This window comes from Exophiala viscosa (genome assembly GCF_022695815.1).
Source record: "Exophiala viscosa unplaced genomic scaffold EDD37scaffold_8, whole genome shotgun sequence".
In the NCBI taxonomy this organism is placed as follows: Eukaryota; Fungi; Ascomycota; class Eurotiomycetes; order Chaetothyriales; family Herpotrichiellaceae; genus Exophiala; species Exophiala viscosa.
Window position 1 is genome coordinate 944,611 of NW_026944360.1, and position 20,227 is coordinate 964,837.

A 20,227-nucleotide genomic window follows, 5' to 3' on the forward strand; every position below is an offset into this window, starting at 1 on the left:
GACCTGTAGACAAATAATTGATCCGTCGATCCGATCTAAACAAAAACACTTGAAGTGCCAGAAAAGAGTCTCTATCGACACTTGGTTCACTTGGTACAGCACCATCAGTGCTCAATTTTGGAGAAAGAAAACCCACCATGACAGACACGCCAAGGGTTGCGGTGATATCGGGCGGAGGTTCGTGAAGCCCAAGATAACTTTTCATCTGCACATGGGATGAATGACTCACTGTTGAATGTTATATATAGGTAGCGGCATGGGCTTGGAGGCGACCACGCAGTTGACGAAAAGGGGCGGCTGGAACGTTCACATACTCGACGTCAGCGAAGAACGTGGCAAAGAAGTTGTACAGCGTCTCGGGTCGACAGTGACCTTCCACAAGACCGACGTTACCAGTTACGCCTCTCTCTCATCAGCATTTGAGAAGATCTTCGACATTGAGGGTCGTCTAGATTTCGTCTATGCCAATGCTGGGATCAAGGAGACTGGCGATTTGTACGCCGTCGCGAAAGACACAAAAGCGCCTCCCGAGGTGAATCAGTTGACCGTGGACCTGAACCTCAAATCCGTCATCAACCAGAGCTATCTGGCCAGCCACTATTTCCAACTGTCCCCCAGCAAAGGTCAAGGTACCAACCTGGTCATGACGGGGAGCGCAGGCAGCGTCTACCCGCTCGACTCGGCGCCCATGTACGCGGCCTCCAAATTTGGAGTCTTGGGATTCTGCTGGAGCATAGCAAAGATGTACAAACAACGTTTTGGGATCCGGGTCAACACCGTCTTGCCAGCCCCTGTCCCAACCAATCTGGTCACCAAAGAAGAGTGGGCCGGATTTGACTCGTCGCTTTTCACACCCCCTTCTGCTATTGTGGACGTGGTCCTCAAGCTTGTGGACGGTAAAGATATGAAGGACTCGAACGGCACGGCGTTCGCTGGTAAGGATTGTGTAGGCAAAGCGGTGGAGGTGATTCAGGGAGACTATTATTTCCGGACGCCCATGGCGTGGTGTAACGACAAAATGTTCCAGGCCATGGCAGCGAACGATCTATAGGCTGTAGGCTACATGGACTCTTAACATGGACCATTCGATCGCGATCTTCTCGTGTCCGTCCTGGACTCCAGTGTCGAGCCCACTTCGAGGGGAGGCACTGAAGCCTTGTACCCACAGAGCCATGAGATATATATTATCCTTCAGAGGGCATCTATGTCGACAGTCCGCCTGGTCCTTGCTGTGAATCTTGACGCCCCCTCATTCTATAAGGAGTAACGGCTTCCGAGGGAGCCTCCGGCAGCGCAGACTCTAGGTTGAGGACCATGTCGCTACCAACACCACCAAGGATACATTGTCAACGCCTCCCACCTTGAGTATGCCGCCATGTCCACGGTGTCGTGACTTGGCTACCCGCAGCGTTTCATTTGCTCATATGTTCGGCATTCATCTCATGAGGTATTCATGCGGATCACGCTGGGCATACCCCGGATCACTCCTTCGGAGGAGTGTGAGGCTGCGTAACAGTGGCGGTGTTCTAGACCTCAGCTGCGTCAAGTTGTGCAAGGGTCGTTGTGGTGTGTTCACGTCGAGTTATTGGAAAATGCCCTCAATCTAATTCCTCCGTCCCGCAACAGAGGCATAGAGCTCATGCACAGGAATCTAGCCTGGTGTCCTAGATTGAGGTAGGCAGTCGGCGCGTAGATGGCATCACTCAGTGTGTCGTCGGGTAGGGTGAATTACATCATCAAGCCTTGAGCGAGACTGAGCAACCGGAGGACGACATCATGAGGTCGGGAACAAACATGCGAGATGAAAGTAGGGGCTTCTCAAAAATCCGATATCGAGTAAGGTAGTTGATGCTTGATGCTAGAGCGGACCAAACCGATCCTGCGACGCTGCTTTTGTGCAGCTCTATGCTACAGTATATGATGAATGGTCGCAGGAGTTGGGAGTGAGCAAGGGCGGCATCGCCCTCCTTCCGGATCGGACTGGAGTCGCGAGCAGTTAAACAAGACCTCGGCAGATGGGCGGTGTTGGCGCCTGCCGCCTGTGGACTGCACCTATATTACTTCTCGATATTACATCTCACTTACACCTCGACACATTCTTACCGTACACCCACAGCGCTGTTTGAATTGCAGCAGCCTAAGGCTCCTTAGGCCTTCCCCGTCCCTGAAAGTTGGACACCTCGAGGTGGTTTGCAGCTTGTATCTTGTGGCTTGTCTCGCCTCGCCCTTGACTCTTGTTTTCTACCGCTCGTGACAGTGCAGAGCGTGACACCGTGCACATCGACGATCCTCCAGAAAAACCGATGGACGAATGGGACTGTAGGGAATATGTGCAAATAAACCTCCATCTCACAGTCACAAACTCTGTCACCACCTCTTCGTGTTCGTGCAAGTACCCGCTGCCACCACTTGGTCAGATCTGGCATATCTTAATGGTGGGCTGGGCTTTGCCGGCTGTACCCAGATTTCGGATCTCCGTGTTGATCGGTTCGTTCGGATCTTGACCAGGCTGATTATCTTGCTTCACCAGATCAAATCTCTGTGTGATGATGCGTACCGAGATTCGGACCTTTCACGAATCTGATGAAGCAACTGTCATGCAGGCGGCCACCGGGGATAACGCGGGTGTCACCAAGTATCAACAAGGGACCCTTTTCACCGACGACAAACCATCCACGTACCAATCCATTCATCAAATACCTCAAATAATGTGGGCTTTCCTGCGCGCTCTGTCAATACAGCACGACTCTTTCCCGTTCCCGCCTGAAGCTTCCCTGTAAGCCACTGACTCGATCTTCCGGTCCTGACTCGCTAATTTCTCTTTTCGCGGATGTCGAGTTCTGGTACCGAACTTCACTACGCCGCAGGGGCCCCCGAAATGACCATTCTACATGAGCTTCGTCTCGCGGATCCCCACGACAAGCCACATCTGCAAGACCATTCCACGACCGAATGACTTTTCCCTGGCTATTTTTTCCGGATATAAGGAACATGGCTTGAACACATCAGGCGCGGTCGGATGCTGGTGGCTTCGAAATGCCTGTCACAATGTCCGGCATTGGTCATTCGATGAATGTCTGGGCACACACCATTAGCATTACTTCCCCATGTTCTAATCGAAAGAGACATGCCAAAAGCGCCTTGGGCAAAACGTCCAGGGTCCTGGTAGGAACAAACATCTAGCATTCTGAACATTCCTGCCTGATAACCCCTTTCATTGTTGCGAAGACAAGCAAGTTATACGAGAGCCGGCCATACCAGTTCTGGTGGCCCCCAATGGCTCAGTGCGAACACCTGTGTGAACTGGCCTTGCATGGCTTGATCCATCAATCACGTCGTTAGACTCCCCCCCACAAGCAGCAAACAGACGTCGAAGCTCGCCAAGTGGCACTCTCTCTGCTTCTCAGCCGGCCGGAGCGTTTCCCAAATTGTCTCTCCTCCGCCATTCTAGTGGACGCAATTTCACACCTTGTTAGATTCACTATCTGCGCAAGTCTCAGTAAGTCCTGCAGTCTCTCGATCCACATGTCGCAATCTACTCGGCGCTGGTTTATGGCGACACTGCAGACTAAACCAAGATTAGCGAGTTCGGCACATTTATAGTCGATGGCAACGTTCTACAAGGGTCATGATTCCGAACGAGACCCGATCAAGCCTTCCCACTTCCCTTTCGAGCTTGGACTACTACCAGGGGTACCTTTCAGGGCATAGTACTATCGTTCATCGTATGTACATGCGTTAATGGTCAACCCTCCGCTGCATATGCAGGTGATATATCAGATTCTCGGTGAGCATGGGTTCATAGCAACTCTGATCCTCCCAGCGCTTTACACGGCGAGGTTCATTGGACAGGAGCAGGCTATTCGCAGTCTCCACCATGAGAGGCCCAAGGACTCGGGCGCCCATGAGAGGTCTTCAATCATACACTGAGGTAGGCACAGCATCCCGGTCTAATGGCTATTGTGTACCTCTGTTGAGGAAGAGAAAGAAGCGACTGCGAGCATATAAAGCCGTGCTCGAACTTCAACCTGCTTGCCTTGTTGTAAAGAAAGGCGGTAGTTCTCACGACATCTCATCACGTATCAATCGAGTGGTCGACTGCCGCATATCTGCAGTTCGAACGACACGGTCCGGTACCGAGGTTTGAATGACATCCAAGATCTAAAACAACTTCACCCTTGCAAAGCCAACCGGTCATAGCCTTGTCTCTGGCGCCACCCACCCAGGCAAGAGGATACGTCCCGTTTCCCCGCAAGAAACAAACGATCTCATGTTCAATAAGCAATCATCCTCCCGTATGCATCAGATTAAGTCTATAAAAGCAGACTTTCACATCCTTTTTCCTCACAACTGTAGTGAGCAGATCTGTCAGCAAGAGTGTCAAATCCACTGGCCTCACTGGAATCACCAAGTTGATCGGACAAGAAGAAACAGCATTTCCAGATTCGACCACTAGTCAATCTTCGTTCAGGCCGCTGGTTTGACCTTCTTTCAACATGGGGAAAATGCCTCGAGAACGTCCTCGCAACCGCGATTCCAGCAGCGATGAAGACCAGTATATTATCTTGGTCAAGGATGTATGAGTCCCATTTATGTGTGGGAATGCACGTCGAGGCTAACATAACCCTAGATTCCTCGCCATTGCCGGTGGCAGGAGCTCAAAGACATGACACGCAGCTTGGGCGGCGAACAAAGCTTGAAGGCTGAAGTTTTTGAGCTTCAGGACGGGAGCCAACTGGGACACTGCACCATCAAAGGACGTGTTGCTGCTAATCAGGTCTATGGTAAGTTGCTGTTCAGCAACAAAGGCCTCATGCTGACCACCATGCCAGAGAAATTCTGTAATCAGGGATGGAATGGCCAGGGCGTTTGTGTCTCGCTGGCCGTGCTTGAGAAACCTGGAGTGTTGAAGACCCTGGAAGGCCCAAAGAGAACTTCTGGTGCCAGACTCGAGTCTAGAGTCTCCGCAAAGGTCTCTTGTCCGGGACCGGCAGCAGCTCTGGCGTCCGGTCAATCTTGTTCTGAGCGGTATGTTCCCACATTCCTACGGACGGAAGACTGTCTACTGATGACGGTCTAGTCCATCTGGGTATGCAGAAACCCTTCCCCCTGCTTCTAAAGTCTACAACGTTCCTTTTATGAGACAAGGTCCCGTCACTGCACGTCCAGCGGTGTTGCCTTACGCTCCCACGACCATAGACACCAGGCAGCAAGGTCGAGCCGCTCCAGTAGCATACTCTTACCAAACAGTATCACCCTACCACACGTCCACCAGTACGTCTCTGCACGTATCACCCACCGTCCCAGGCACCCCGGTCGCAACCAACGGCTATCATCCAGGGACCCCAGCTGGAACACAAGCTGCCGCGGCTACATCACGCACAATCAACGATGGCAGCACGATTTTCATATCGGGCCTCCCACACAACCAATCGGAACCACAGTTAAGGAACCTGCTCAAACGCTATGGTTCGCTTATCTACCTTGAAATCCACCCGGACAGCCGCAATCCAGGCAAAGTCAAAGGAACGGCCAGGGGGCGATACAGAACTCCAGCGGAATCCCTTCACGCCGTCCGCAACCTAGATGGCGCGTACTTATCTGACCGCAAGATCAGCGTCAAGCAAACAAAAGGCGACTTTGAGAACTTGGTCCTGCTGCCAAGGGACACTAGGATGCCAGCGGCCGCCATGGCTTCGCAGAAGGAAAAGGCCACGACGAAACCCATCACCACTAGCAAGCACCAAGCTGCGCAACGTGGTCGACAAGCTCGAGAGGGCAGTGGCAGAGCAAGTGACAGCGGGTCTCTATCGCCCTCGACAGGTCCACTCATCGTCAACGGTGCTCGTCGTCGGTCCGACAGGGGCGGAATGTCCTCAAGTGATGACGACAGTAGCGACGACGGGACTGATACGCCTGATAGTGATAGCTCGGAGAATGAGACAGCCAGTCGAACTCCTCCACGCCGCCAACGCGTGAGGCGCTGAGACGACAGACAACCGCCCACAAAAGTCTTCCATAACAGACTTCGGACTACAATACGAACTGAGCAGCCTGACCGGCCTCAACATGGACCACAGCACAAGGGACCCAGGCGAGAATGCTTGCACAACGGACCAAGAGCTCGAAAACGACGACCATGACTGGAGCTCCTTCTTCGTTCGGTTCCATTACACTTCGCTGTTCCACATCTTGCATCAAGCTTGGACTGCAGCATTGTTTTGAAACGCTCCTTGCTGCTTACTATTTTGGTTTGCTTTACCACTATTGTTTGCCGACTGGTTCTGCTTGCTTTTGCTTCACCGCGATTCTTTGCTGATTGTTCATTCGATTTGCTTACTGCTAATGACGCTACGTTTTATATTATGTTCTTTGGGTCTGCAGAAGCGTTCGAAATCACTCCTTTCATAACTTTCTGGATCATCACGCGATATCTTTGACAGGATTTTACGATCTGCGAATGTCTTTTGTCTGCTTTGCTTGTTTAAATGCTAGGAAAACGAAAGGAAAAGGAAAGGGGCTCGGATCTTTGCATTCTTTTGGGGTACTGGCTACGATGGCATAGATGGGGGTTTGAGTCGAGGTACAATGCCTTGCTTCCCTTCAATATATTATTGTGGCTATACCTTGTCGCTTATACATCTTCCTGCCTGACCATATCTTGCCCATATCTACCTAGGTATCTGTGATGAGTGTCCGACCCGACCCGACCCTCAAGTTCGTATGAGATGGTCATATGTAGTTCTTCTCCTCATCAGCAGCGATCCATCACCCTTGCTGTCAACTTTTCGACTCTTTCCCTTCGCGCGCCGTCACAGCCGCCTGCTACGCAGCGCATGCTGCACAGAACCAGGCAAGCCTTTCTGCGCCTTTAGCAAAGCAATAGAGGCAGATTAAACAGAGAAAAATCGCTCAATTATAAAATCCCACATGATCGAGAAATATTTACACCGTGGTCATTTCAAGAATAAAACGCGCTCTTCTGGAAACTCTCGGCTGAAATGTCGCCTGGTTTGCCCTTGACTTCCGGACCTTTGGCACCGGCTGGTATGGCCGTGGCAGTTTGGGTGTTCAAACCGGCCAACCCAGGGTACATGGAGCTCATACTCTTGGTCCTATCGCCTTCCTCGAGCAACTTCTTCGCGGCGTTCATTGGTTCCGTCCCGCTCATGGTTGCGGACCGACTGCCCGGCGCCGAGGCTGCGACACCTTCGGTAATCTGTGCCTGTCGTTGTGCAGGTGTTTGGATAGGTTCTAGATACGGGCTGGGCAGGTATCCCTGTTTCCCGTCCCGTGCTCGACAGCGCCACCATTCGGAAGCGTTGCCCATGGGGTCTGTTTTGGAAAGGACGGCCACAAAGTCGCCCTTTTTGACTTCCAAGTCCATGCCACCGGAATTTGGGGCGGGAATGTAGTCGTAGAGAACTCTGCAGAAGTCGAGTTTCCGGGGGTCAATGGGGACTTGTTCCCCATTGGGATTTGTTTGTGATAGCGCCATTTGTTCTTGCTGGCGTCGCATTTCTTCTTCTTGCGTTCGAGCCATGGCGCGGATGAGTTTGCCCATGAGATAGGGTAGGCCGAAGACGGCGATGGCGAACATGATAAAGGGTTTCTTCGAGGGGCGAGCAGGGGCGGGGCTGCCATCGGGTAGGGTGGCAGGCACGCTAGATCCGCCGGACAGGAAAGCTGAGAAGTTTGCTGGGGTCAGTGCCGTGGCATCGGCTGGTGGTGGGCGGCCTGTGACTTTGGCCAGAAGAGTGCGCATCCAGCGCAGCAAGGTGAATATCCCTAATACGGAGCCGAGTGTCTGCCGTAGATTACCCAGTTGTTCGGCCATTGAGACCATCGCTGCAACATAATCAGCACAAGTTTTGAGCATTATGCTGTATGCAATGCTTACCGAAAAAGGAGGAATGAGTCGTCATGTACGCGCTCTCTAGCATCTGCGCGAATCCACCAAAAGCGCCAACGATGCTCTCCATAATCTGAAATGTCGCTGCTGTGCTTTGATTCCACGTTTGCGTAAGGCTCTGTTGTTGATTTGGGTCGCCAGGCATGCCAGGGTAGTTGCCATACCCTCCTCCATACATGCCGCTGCCGTACATGCCACCGCCCATGCCGCCACCATATCCTCCAAAACCTCCGCCATACATCCCTCCACCCACCCCTCCACCCATCCCTCCACCATACATGCCCCCGCCGCCAAAGCGGTTATATGGTGATGAATATGAGGAGTACGGAGAGGAATATGGTGTCGAACCGATGCCAGTGCCAATGCCGGTACCGATGCCCGTGTTCATTCCCGTACCGAACCGGTTCTGGTTCGCGTAATTGGAAGCAGTCTGGTTGACTACATTGTTTAATGTTGAGGGTCTGTCGGGAAGCGCTGGGTTGGCACCAGAGGGGTCTGATGAAGGAAGTGAGGGTGGCGCAGTCATGATTGATGAGGTTGTGGGTGTGATCGTCCCAGAGGGCACTGCGCTGGTGTCAGTATGATGTTCTGAGAAGGCTTGAAGCAGCTTTACCTGCAGTACCAGCGCGCTCCCAAGGCTTGGGCGGCGAGACTGTCGTCATATTATCTCAACCATTCTCTTTCGTCTTTTGGCGATCTTGATGCGCGGAAGGTGTCAGCTAGAATCGGATCTCGACCGCAATGTATCCAAAGACCAGGGGATCCTATGATGAGCAGCAGGTGAGGTCAGGTTGGTGAAGCAGAGGAGAAGGTGATTGCGGAGAAAAAGATGGAATGGTGGAGGTGGGTTTCCTTTGGGCTGACATATGATTCGAGATGAAAGCACGCGCAATCGCAAGCAGCAGTGGCTGGCAGAAGGGCGATGCCGAGGTGCAGTGATAACTGGTGCTTGGATGGGCAATGCGTAGGCGCGGCGCAGCTTAGGTTGGGCACGGATTGCTGCTCCGAGTTTTCCACCAGCAACTGACGTTCCGCCTCGGCTATTTGGCGGGAATATCATTGAATTATCACGGAAATCAAAGTGATACGCAGTAGTATACTCCTCCCGAGAGAAACATGTACGGTCAAGCACAATAACAGGGCCTGCTGCTACCTATGAACTCCACATGCTGCCACTGGGTGAATGCATTGCATACAAAACATTGGCTGCGCAATCCATAATCGCGAAATGTCACCTGTAAACATCCTCATCTAGCTTCCCTAATATCATCTGCAAGCGTCCATTGTGTTTCTCCACGTATCCGTGTTATTGCACGCCCTCTGATCCTTCACCCCAAGCAACTTGCTTGCGTGCAGCCTGACAAGGATCTGTGCAACACCTCCGCCAACTTCCTACGCACGCAATTCGAGATCGACCGTGTACAGCAAAGACATTCCAGCCACACTTGCATGTCAAAAGACGAACGCTCATTGATGCGATGATCTCGACAAGAATTCCTCGATGAGCTCGACCCCAGATGCGGGCGAGAAAATCCTTCGTGATGAAGACCAGCATGATACCGGCGAGCATTACGAGGGCGAGGCACTGGACGACATAGATGCAGACGTTCCGGATGTAGTGCCTCCAGCACACGATGCCGCGGACGATAGTTACTTCTCGCCCAGGCAAGACGAATCCAGGGAGAAGAGGGACAGTCACATACAAGCCGAGGAAAACTCGAGTCCATTGCCCTCCAACGGCGGAGACCCTCTCGCACATCTACACAACGAAGACAATATTTTGAGTGCAGATGGATCCATCTCAACCCCAGATGATACCCCGTCGATTCGAGACTCGCTTCTATCATCACCTCGCAGTGAAACCGCCTCATTCCGCGGCCCATCCAGAAGAGGCAGCCCCTCAGCCGTGCACCGACCTTTCGATCTGAGATTCCAGTCTCGTCTATCCAGCTATAATTTGTCACCGCTTCGGTCCAGCTCACCTGCTTTTCTTGGGTCACATTCCCGTCGGTCCTCGATTGCGAGCTTGGGTCTCCAGACACCGTCCGAACCAGATGATACCACTAGTCCATGGGACGTTATAAGGTGGACTAAATACAGAAAGATCACAGGCCAGGCGTTCTCGGAAATTGGAAGGAGAAACTTTGGCAGTCCGACATGTCTAGCCGTTGCAGACCAGGTCGTTGTAGGGACCTCCAAGGGCATCGTGTTGGTCTTTGACCATCAGCAGAATCACAAAGCCATCATCGGCAGTGGAACAAAGGCGGCAGAGAGTGGCGCCGTCACGGCTCTGGCAGTATCTGCCGACCATACGACGGTCGCGGTAGGGCATGCTACAGGTCACATCTTCACATGGGAGTTGGCCCGCACTGCACGCCCATTCCTTCATATTCAGCCTATCGATAATTCACAACCGCAGGCAAGGAAGGGTGATGGGCACATATTGGGTAGTGCTGTCGTGCATGTGGGATTTCTGGGCTATCGGCACACGGCACTCGTCTCCGCCGACGACAAGGGAATGGCATTCTCTCATCTCGCAACTCGAGGAATGGGAGCTGTTGGCCGTGCTGTTCGCACCACGCGCATACTGGGAAGATACCCAGAGTTGGTGTCTCGTTCGACAAAGCCTTTGAAGAAAAGCTCAGTCTTGGCCTTTTCTCCGCTGCCATTGGGGAACATCGAGCAGAAAACCGACACCATGGGATTAGTAGCGATGATGACTCCATACTTGCTGGTAATAGTGTCTACCACGCCTGTTGCCCAGACACAGCACAAGGCTGCTAGGCCCAGGGACGTGGCCGCTCACAGTGCCATGACTGCCGCACTTGCTTGGTTTCCGGCCATCAAGCTCAAGTCACAAGAGTCCGAGATTTCCAAGACGAAGCTCGTTTATGCCTGGTCGAATGTTCTTACCGTACTGGAAGTTCATGAAGTACAATCCGAGGATGATATGGGCAAGGAGAAGCCACCAGAACTGCAGTTCCTGGCGCGCAGCAGGTTTCAGTCCGACGAGGCAATTGTTGCTGTACAGTGGTTGAACAAGTCTGTTATGGCAGTCTTGACCATTACCCAGCAATTGCTCATAATCGAAGATCTTACGATGCATGTGACAGAGGCGTTCGATTTGTTGAGTAAGAATGTCTACCATGCGGACCTCTATTCGCAACAACTGCAGGCTATCATTGAGTCGCTTGACGAAGAAGACGCCTCCATGCATGGAGTAGTGGCGGATGCTTTTCACATGAGCTTTCGAGCATACAAAGGCAGGTTGTTCCTGCTTGGTGTAAATGACATCTGGACAGGCGCCTTGACAAATTGGGCCGACCGCCTTCTGGCCTTGATGAACATTGGAGACTTCATTGGCGCAATTCGACTTGCAACCAAGTATTATTTGGGTCAAGGCGAGAAAGCGACGATTGGTCTTCCTGAGGAAGACAATATTCGTTCCGACATGGTTCGCGACAAGCTAACCGAAATGATGACAGCTTCGCTGAAATACGCATTTGGGAAGAATCAGCAAGCAGGCAATGAGCCCATCGAGAAGCCTCAGATGATTGAATTGGCCGACGCATGCATCAAGGCCTGTCTGGTCATGGAAGATCAAGACTTCCTTTTCGAAGAAGTCTTCGCTTGGTACGATGACAATGACCACGGACCGCTTTTTGTGAACATCCTGGAACCATACATCCTTGATCAAACGGTGTTGTCCATACCGCCACCTGCACTGAAGACTTTGATCGATCACTTTGTCATAACACATACGCCATCAACTCTAGAAGAAATCATCTGTATGCTGGACACGTCAACAATGGATCTCGACCAAGTGACAAGTCTCTGCAAGCGTTACAAGCTGTATGACGCATACATTTATGTGTGGACGATGGCATTGCGCGACTTCGAAACACCGTTGAGCCTACTCCTTGACTTTGCCGATGCCGACGATGACAATTCGAAACAACAAAACGGCGATGCGAGTGATCACTATAGCATAGCGCAAAAGATCTTCCCCTACATTTCGTTCATCTTGACGAGTCGCATATACCCAACGGGTACAGTTATGGAAGGCGATGAGTCTAGGCTGGCCCAAAATCAGGTGTATGACTATTTCTTCTCTGGGAAGTCAACGTCGAATGGGGTGTCGACGACACCCAAATCATCAGTTAGAAGAAAGTCTGCCGACTCTTTCGAAAATCTGTCTCGGGTACTGCATTTTGAGGCAGGAGCGTTTATTGCGGCCATGAACGAAGCCTTCGAGGACAACTTTCTGAACAGCAGCGACGCTGACTCAACAGCCAGCCTAGGTCAACGGACACCCTTGAATACGCACATCTATACACGCCAGTATATCGTACGAATATTGCTTGAAGTAATGTCCACTGATTTCGACCCGGATGAGACCATCTATCTGGACATGTTCATTGCAAGAAATTTGGCTAAATATCCCCAATACATCGTGCTCTCGGGTACGGTTCTGCAAGAGATTTTCAACCGACTTTGTCAGTATCCGGAGGACGATATGCAAGAAGATGCTCAGCTGAGCATGGAATATCTCTTGTCGGTCTTTCAGCCACCGAGCATACTCAGTCTGGTCCCACTCCTTCAGCAGGCCAGGTTCTATCGCGTCCTCAAATCTGTCTTCAAACAGGAAGGCCGTTACTCCGAGATGATCCACACTTTTTTTCTTGATGACGAGGATCAGCAAGAGGTATTCCCAGCCATACTTGCTTGCCTGCGCCCTGGATCGTCTCTCACCGAGCAACAAAGGCACGAAGTCAGGAAGACCATCGAGGAGCACATCCCGGATCTTATCAACATCGACATTTCGACGACCGCAATGACACTCGACGCTGTTGCAGCGGACATGCACCGCCTATGTCTTCAAGCCCTTGCTAACGACTCTTACGGTGGGTACGAGTACCTCAAAACGTTGTTGGAGCCCGAGGAACAAGCGCACCGGCACCAGAACTATGATAACGAGCTCGTGGAGCTGTATGTCCGGCTTCTATGCGAGTTCGACCCTGCACATGTGAAGGACTATGTCGAGAATGTGAAAGAAGGCGATATCAGACTTGAGGAGGTCCTGCCAACCATCGAAGATAGCGGCATCATCGATGCTGTTGTCATTCTACAAGTTCGGCAAGGACATGTCAAAGAAGCCATGGATCGACTGAATAGGCATCTTTCCTTCCTCAGCTCCACGCTCCACGCGCTTACATCCGAATTTCCCGATCAGCCCGACGACGCGTCCATCAAGCACAGCGCTACAGGCGTGCTTGAGTCGATCAAAAAGTATGCGCTCGTCGGCGTCTGGCTGTGCCAAGGACAGATGAAGAATGCACCAAAGCCTACCGTCTCCAAGTCACCGAAACGTGCAGCAAGTGCGGCACGGCCCTTGTCCTTCGAAGAGACTCTTTGGCTAGACCTGATCTTGTCTGTGGTGTCAATAGCGCGAGATTCGTCTGTCACTTCAACACGGTCAACCAGTGAGCAGGCGGACGAGACACAGGCCGAAGTCACGACTTCGCTGCGCAATACGGTTCAGCAAGTCTTTACGGTGTTGCTGACCAGCACGACTTCGATGAGGGATGGGGCTGGTAGTCAGGACATGGTTTTTCTACGAATTCTGCGGGCGTTCCTTACTCAGGCGGCGCAAGCAAGCCCTTCACTGTCAGAGCTGCGCAACGTGATCGCGTCCATCTTTTCGGCATATGCATACGAGCAGTCGATCCTGGCGCTCTCGAATGCAATGCTTGACAAGGATGTCTTTGTGCAGCTTGACGATGTGAGTGCTCTTAGGCAGCATGGGTGGAGGCCCCGAGGACAGGTGTGTGAAGTATGTCGCCGGCGCGTCTGGGGACCAGGAATCGGTCAGAGAGTATGGGAAGAGTGGCAGCGGAAGGAGCACGTTAGACTGGCGAGGCGAAGACAGGCGGTGCAAGATAGCCAGCTTGAAGAAGATGACGGTGAGCGCGGAAAGGGCAAAGCTGCTGTGGGAGTGAGTTCGCGTGGGTCGACCGAGAATAGTGGTGACGATGACGATAACGCCTCAATTGCGGAAGATGTGCCCGAGCAGGAGGACTTGGGACCTCTGGTGATCTTTTCATGTCGGCATCTGTACCATCAAGCGTGCTTGGGACAAGGCCGTGGAGAGCAGGGTGGGACACCGGAATTGGTCTGTCCAGCGTGCGTATAGCAAGCGAACGAATGTAATGAAGAATACTTACATAGACTCGTTCTTCAATAATCAGCCACCGTACCGGTTGAGCCGTGGATTTGCCTCACGTATCCGTTGCTTCTTGGCTTCATGCACTGATGAGAGTTTTCCTTGGTCGCAGGTTGTGTTCCTGCGTTGGTCTCAGGTCTTGGAAGTCCACTTGCGGTACTCTTTTCTCGGTCTTATCGGAAGCTTCCCAGCTCTGTTCACAGGCGAATGTGCATTGATCTGCCGCACAGCTCGGTCTATGATTTCCACAGGGTCCAAGAACTACATACTCCATGACAATACGCAGCTGACAGCCTTATCCTGATATTGATCAGCTAGGCTGGAATCAGGGCACAACTAAGTCCTTGCCATGTTCCTTGCAGACTCTATCATCCACTTTGGGACTCGAAACGGCTTGTCCCGCACCAACCCCTAGCCTTTCACGTGACCCTAAAGCCTTGGTCGCTTATTGGCTACACGCCAACGTTCTGATACACGCTCGACGCGTTTGAAGCTTCCTCCCCCTTCTTGATTTTTTTGCCGCCTCCTTTCCACTCCCACGACTGCAGGTCAAAGCTTCAGATTCTGCAAGTCAAGAACTTCTTGTCACCAGATCCGCCTATCGGCATTATCGATAAGATGCCCATGGCGTTTCAGGCATACGGAGCCTTGATGCACTGACCACATCCCCAGCCACGTTTCACAAGTTGAACCCATTTTCGACATTGAGTCTTTCCCACTTTCTTCTACCACCGGTTCTAGCCTTAAGACGAGCATCCAGATCTGCACTTGCTTGTGCTTCTGGGCCCTTAATCAGCGCTCCATCAACCATTCAGCATATGGGAACTACTAACCGAGTACATAGTACTTTCTCATCTTTCTCCTTGTTTAGCCCTCTGCGGGAATCTCGAAGAGATCAAACTATGCTCGGCAGCATTCGGCGGCCCGCAAACGCCATCTCAATGAATGTACCCCCTTACTCCTATGGAGTACATCCAAGGTACGGAGTACATCAGTGCGCCAACAAGCCTTCACACGCGTCTCCCAGCCTTGATGACATGCGTTGAACGCTTTCCATTCGCTCCCTCTTCACTCCCTCACTATCTTGCCGATATCACGGACGCGTTGTAAGTCTCTTTCCGGCCTTGTCTAAGACCTTGGATACGATCTGGCCCGGGCTCATCTCCACCCCTTTCCCATGGACCCGGTGACCCTATGCTCCATATACGAGTACATATTTCTGCTTCATGGCCGCAACGGTCTGCTGAGCTGGCGGTCCTTCATCAGCTTCGGTGTGATATCAGCATATCTGCGTCCATTCCTTTACAAAGTGCAGTGCATCTTGTCGTGGTTGTCTTTCTGTCACTCTTTCATCAACTGAACCATAGCGAACATGCATTCATCAACACTCTTTACCCTTGCAGGGCTCGTCTCCCTCAGCACAGCTGGTTATGTGCTCGAAGATGACTACAGCGGCGATTCATTCTTCTCGATGTTTGATTTCTTCACCGTATGATACAGACTATGGCCACCAAGCAAGCACCAATACTAACGCATATATAGGGTACAGACCCCACGAACGGCTACGTGAACTATGTCGACCAGAGCACCGCCCAGAGTGATGGCTTGATCAGCACCAACGGTTCGGCGATATACATGGGTGTCGACCATACCAACGTGGCCTCGGGTTCAGGCCGGTCGAGCGTCCGTCTCACCAGCACAAAATCCTACACCCACGCCCTCATCCTACTCGATCTCGAACACATGCCTGGCGGTGTCTGCGGGACATGGCCTGCCTTTTGGACGGTCGGACCCAACTGGCCTAACTCAGGAGAGATCGACATAATTGAAGGCGTAAATTCACAGGTCGGAGACTCAATGGCCCTGCATACAGGGTCTGGCTGCAGCATCACCAATAACGGAGATTTCTCCGGCTCCATAACTACTCCCAACTGCAACGTCGATGCCTCCGGCCAGGCAACCAACGCAGGCTGTCAGGTCCTGACGTCCGCCGCCGACACCTACGGCACCGGCTTCAACAACGGCGAAGGTGGCGTCTATGCGACCGAGTGGACCAGCTCAGCCATCACCATCTGGTTCTTCCCTCGCTCTTCCATCCCCTCGGACATCTCATCCGGCAGTCCCGATCCGAGCGGCTGGGGAACTCCCCTGTCCCAGTTCCAAGGCGGCTGCGACATCGACGACTTCTTCGAGGACCATCAGATCGTCTTCGACACCACCTTCTGCGGCGACTGGGCCGGCAACGTCTGGACCACAGACGCCACGTGCAGCAGCAAGGCATCGACGTGCCAGGACTTTGTGCAGAACAATCCCTCGGCCTTTGTCGATGCATACTGGTCCGTCAACTCGCTCAAGGTCTATCAATCCAATGGCGCAAGCAACACCACATCATCGGCCAGTCCCCAATCTTCTTCGGCGGCAGCTACCGCCACCGTCCCCGTCAGCAGCGGTAGCAGCAGCGCCTGGAGTTTCGGTGTATCCTCAGCAGCCACGGCCAGCGCCGTGCCTACATCAGGCTTCAGCCGCGGCGGCAACGGCCGCAAGACCAAGACATTCGGCACAGCCAAAGATGTGGTCGCCACAGTGACCTCCGCGGTCGAGGCGGCTGTATCTGATGTAGTCGCCACCGCGACCTCTGCGGTCAACGCAGCCGTATCAGAGGGCCTCGTCGCCGAAGCCACCGTCACTGCCACCGCCACGGTCAGCGTAACAGGCACGGGCACTGACTCTTCCGTCGCGGAAACTACACCCTCCACCACCGTCGTGGCCGAGACAGACGACAGCAGTGACGATGTGAGCACGCACTACGTCACCGTCACGGCCTTGACGTACGAGGAAGTCACCAACGACGAGAAGAAGCGCGCCCCTGCGACCCAAGACTTGGATAAAGTCAAGAGACAAATGCAGTCGCATAGACACTTGCGGAGACACCTGTTCAGGCACCGCGGATCCATGGAAGAATGATCCTTTGCACGACATCGCTTGTACAAACCATGAAGCCTTACGCAGTACTTGTTACAGACATTCGTCCCAGAACGTGCAGCAAGACTCGTCGGTCACGCTTCGCGCACGCGGGTTGAGGTGAGACGGCGCTGGATCGTCGTCCATGTCGACATCATCCCATCGGCGTAAGCTGATCGTGACCCTTGCTGCTGGATGTTTGAAAGTGCAATTTCATCGGGATAACAAAGGGCCACGGCAAAAGGGTGCTGAACGTCACGACCGGAACGAAGATTATGAATCGCATTTTACACCCGCCAGGGATTTTGTTACTAGCGAAAATGATGAATTTATGGTTTTGGAAATACGATTTTTAGCATGAGAATTGAAAATGAATGCATACCTCCTACTCTAAAAAGCTAGTCCTCACTCTCTACATACCAGTCCTTCACGCAGCCTTTGCATCTCTACATGCGGGTGGTGGAGTGAACGTGCCTGCAGACAGCGGTTGGGTCTGTACTGACTTATCGGGCAATCCTACTACGTGGTATTCGTACGAGGGACTTTTCGAGGGCTGGGCCGTGGAGACCTACAGTTGAGGTCCGTGCCGACGCGTTCGCGACTCATGCGATCACACGCGAGCTGTCGAGACTGCACAGTGCATAGTGACAGCTCGAAAAACTCAGGAAACTCGGAAAAAGCCCATGCACACGAGTGAGAACGGGACACACCGAGTAGAGAAGGCTGAGGGTACTCAATTAGCCAGTATCTTGAGGTGTTCCTTTCACTGTACCAGCGAGTGGTAGCTATCTCACTATGCTACACCTATAGAGTTGGTACATGCCATGTGTACTTCACGGCGTCCGACATTACATTCATCCTTCTCTTGGCTTCGCTTTCTCACTTTCATAAGAGTACACCAGATTTTTCGCTTGCTTGCCAGCGGTCAATAGGCTTGGCTTGAGATGGGGGTATCATTAGAAAACAAGCACCAATAGATCGCCTTCAATGCTAGCTTGCATCGCCAAACACAATAAGGAAAACATAACGAACGAGCGTAAAACATCATGCAATAGTTGGTGTTAATTGCACCGATCGATGAGGCACAGCCAGCATCGACAAGGTGGGTGCTTCGAGGTCAAGTCCTCGTTCACCACCGTTCGTAAGTCGTACCATTACCGAAGGGACTCCCTCCACTACCGGCAGGATTGTTGTGAGCCGCAAAGTAATTTATCGATGCGGGAGCACCACTGCCTCCTCGGTTGCCGGCTTCTGGTCCAAAGTCGAATCGCTCAAACTCGTTCAGACTACTGACGTCCGACTTGGCCGCAATGTCTTCGTACTCGTCAGGGTCAGAAACCATACTGGCTCGGTTTTCGGCATGTCGAGTTTTGGAGACTTCTCGACTATGACTTAGGAAGCCGCCCGGGTAAAAGTTGTCCGGTATCCCACCTGGACTTTCTCGTGGTATTAGTTGTGAACGTGTCGCAGGAGGAGGTAGTTTCGGGGAGGTGCTGGAGGGGCTCGGCTCCGGAGCTGTACGCCCAAGACGAGAAGAACTTCCCAAGCGTGCAATGCGAAGGTTTTCCTCCGTCAGAGGGGTGCTCGCAGGACTGGCAGATTTCGGTGATTTCATTCTTTGTGCGTTTGAGTTATTCGAGGTCTGGAGAGGTGGTGGTATCACTCGTTTGTAAGGCCCAGGTCCTTTGTGGAGAGTTGTAGTCGCCTTGACAATCGGTGAGTATTGAGATATTGATGATGCGCCATTGTAGGCACCTGGCGCAGGCCCTAAACGTGGCGGAGCTTGAGCACGTGCATTGTGATTCATACTGGGGGAAGGGCCGCGAAAACGGAAAGCAGGCTCTGCACCTGGCCTTGAGTCGCTTGGCCTACGTTCGGGTGGTTTGCTAGGGCTAGGTCGTAGTGGTATAGGGCTTGGACCGCTCCGAGATATGGGACTGTGAGCTGTTCTTGTGGCAGGCCCACGACCGGATCGTGATGGTGGTGGTGGTAGACCTTTTTGGTCGGCGTTATAGTGACTTCGGTCAGGGTTTTGTGCCGGATCTCTTGTCGGTCCCATACGTCCAGACGTGATAGGTCTCGGCTGAGGGCTGTTGAAATTTATGTAAGGACGACCCTGTGAGGGTGACACGAGTCTTGAATGCGGACTCGATACTGCAGGCGCCTTCTCTTGGGCGAGCACAGGTGAAGCGATCCCAACCTGTGAGGGTGGCCACTCGGTATTAGTGACGGAGGGCGACTGGTTGGATGATAGTGCGCTCTCTTTGACATTTGGGGACTTTCTCTCATGGTGCCATTCGTCTGAAGTCGTGGATCTGCCGCTGTTGGAACGACTACTCAGTTTTTCTCCTTTCCCAGCCATAACAAACTCGGGCTGACTCTGCAATTCTTTCTTGGCTCTCCGCCGCATGATGAACCAAAATAGGGCGAGGGAGGCCACCAGCACGCCCACTATCGGTACTACAATGGCTGGAATGAGTGTATTGAGGTTCGAGGAGGCTTTCGCAGCAGCTGCTGTGCTGGTTGCAGTGGCCGAGGAGGTGGTAGATGTGGTAGGGTGCACAGTAGTGGACGATGAAGCGGCTGCTGCTGATGTGATGGAGGCATATCCGGACGAATCAGTAATGGTTCTGGTCTTCGTGGTGACCGTCGTCGAGATAGTGTTCTCGCCTGTTATGGACTGAGCTAGTGTATCGGTCTCTGTGATTGTGGTGAAGCCTGATGGCGCTGTGGCCGTGGCCAGTGAAGCGGTAGAATCTGCTGTTGCTGTAGCGATTGTCGCACCGATTGAGCTTGCAGTAGGGATTCCAATGCTCGACGGTAAGTCGCTAATATCATCAGGTTGTGCCTCTCGTCTGTGTCGAAGGAAGTTGTGTCGGAACATTCTGCCTGGCTTCATGGCGACAGGGTGAACAATCAGATGTGGAGGGTAGAAGGTGCAGGACTGGCGAGGAGGATAGAGTCGTAGAGATGACAAGAGACGTTGGCTTATGGTCACTGAGGTTGTGATGGATCCCTTTGCGTGCGGCACTATACATGGGAGGCCTCGAGAGTGATATTGAGGATCATCGCATCCGTGAGGTTAGCGTCTGACTATCGGAGCTCGAAGGAAATTGGATGCGAGTCTAGCA

The 20,227-nt window shown here is 52.6% G+C and overlaps 6 protein-coding genes across 6 annotated transcripts; 4 read left to right on the forward strand and 2 right to left on the reverse strand.

The window, feature by feature from the left end:
* Nucleotides 1–88: 88 nt before the first annotated feature.
* Nucleotides 89–1,051, forward strand: EDD37DRAFT_696076 (3-beta-hydroxysteroid dehydrogenase; the record flags this gene model as incomplete). The annotated part of the gene is made up of 2 exons (XM_062820130.1): nt 89–177; nt 249–1,051. The coding sequence occupies exons 1-2, from the start codon at nt 138–140 to the stop codon at nt 1,049–1,051; spliced, it is 843 nt and encodes a 280-aa protein (XP_062668528.1). The 5' UTR covers nt 89–137.
* Nucleotides 1,052–4,286: 3,235 nt separating this feature from the next.
* Nucleotides 4,287–6,010, forward strand: EDD37DRAFT_482634 (uncharacterized protein). Its single transcript, XM_062813254.1, has 4 exons — nt 4,287–4,577; nt 4,631–4,784; nt 4,833–5,028; nt 5,081–6,010. Exons 1-4 carry the CDS (start codon nt 4,497–4,499, stop codon nt 5,985–5,987), a joined length of 1,338 nt encoding a protein of 445 aa, XP_062668529.1. The 5' UTR covers nt 4,287–4,496; the 3' UTR covers nt 5,988–6,010.
* Nucleotides 6,011–6,577: 567 nt separating this feature from the next.
* On the reverse strand, nt 6,578–8,166 carry EDD37DRAFT_635536 (Peroxin 13, N-terminal region-domain-containing protein). The gene is made up of 2 exons (XM_062816919.1): nt 7,901–8,166; nt 6,578–7,848 (listed from the first exon to the last, which is right to left on the reverse strand). The coding sequence occupies exons 1-2, from the start codon at nt 8,151–8,153 to the stop codon at nt 6,962–6,964; spliced, it is 1,140 nt and encodes a 379-aa protein (XP_062668530.1). The 5' UTR covers nt 8,154–8,166; the 3' UTR covers nt 6,578–6,961.
* An 857-nt stretch (nt 8,167–9,023) lies between these two features.
* Nucleotides 9,024–14,193, forward strand: EDD37DRAFT_635538 (Golgi CORVET complex core vacuolar protein 8-domain-containing protein). Its single transcript, XM_062816920.1, has one exon. The coding sequence runs from the start codon at nt 9,414–9,416 to the stop codon at nt 14,103–14,105; it is 4,692 nt and encodes a 1,563-aa protein (XP_062668531.1). The 5' UTR covers nt 9,024–9,413; the 3' UTR covers nt 14,106–14,193.
* A 1,126-nt stretch (nt 14,194–15,319) lies between these two features.
* On the forward strand, nt 15,320–17,488 carry EDD37DRAFT_593324 (endo-1,3(4)-beta-glucanase). The gene is made up of 2 exons (XM_062814542.1): nt 15,320–15,624; nt 15,678–17,488. Exons 1-2 carry the CDS (start codon nt 15,508–15,510, stop codon nt 17,097–17,099), a joined length of 1,539 nt encoding a protein of 512 aa, XP_062668532.1. The 5' UTR covers nt 15,320–15,507; the 3' UTR covers nt 17,100–17,488.
* A 307-nt stretch (nt 17,489–17,795) lies between these two features.
* On the reverse strand, nt 17,796–20,092 carry EDD37DRAFT_482709 (uncharacterized protein). Its single transcript, XM_062813255.1, has one exon. The coding sequence runs from the start codon at nt 19,993–19,995 to the stop codon at nt 18,226–18,228; it is 1,770 nt and encodes a 589-aa protein (XP_062668533.1). The 5' UTR covers nt 19,996–20,092; the 3' UTR covers nt 17,796–18,225.
* Nucleotides 20,093–20,227: the final 135 nt, after the last annotated feature.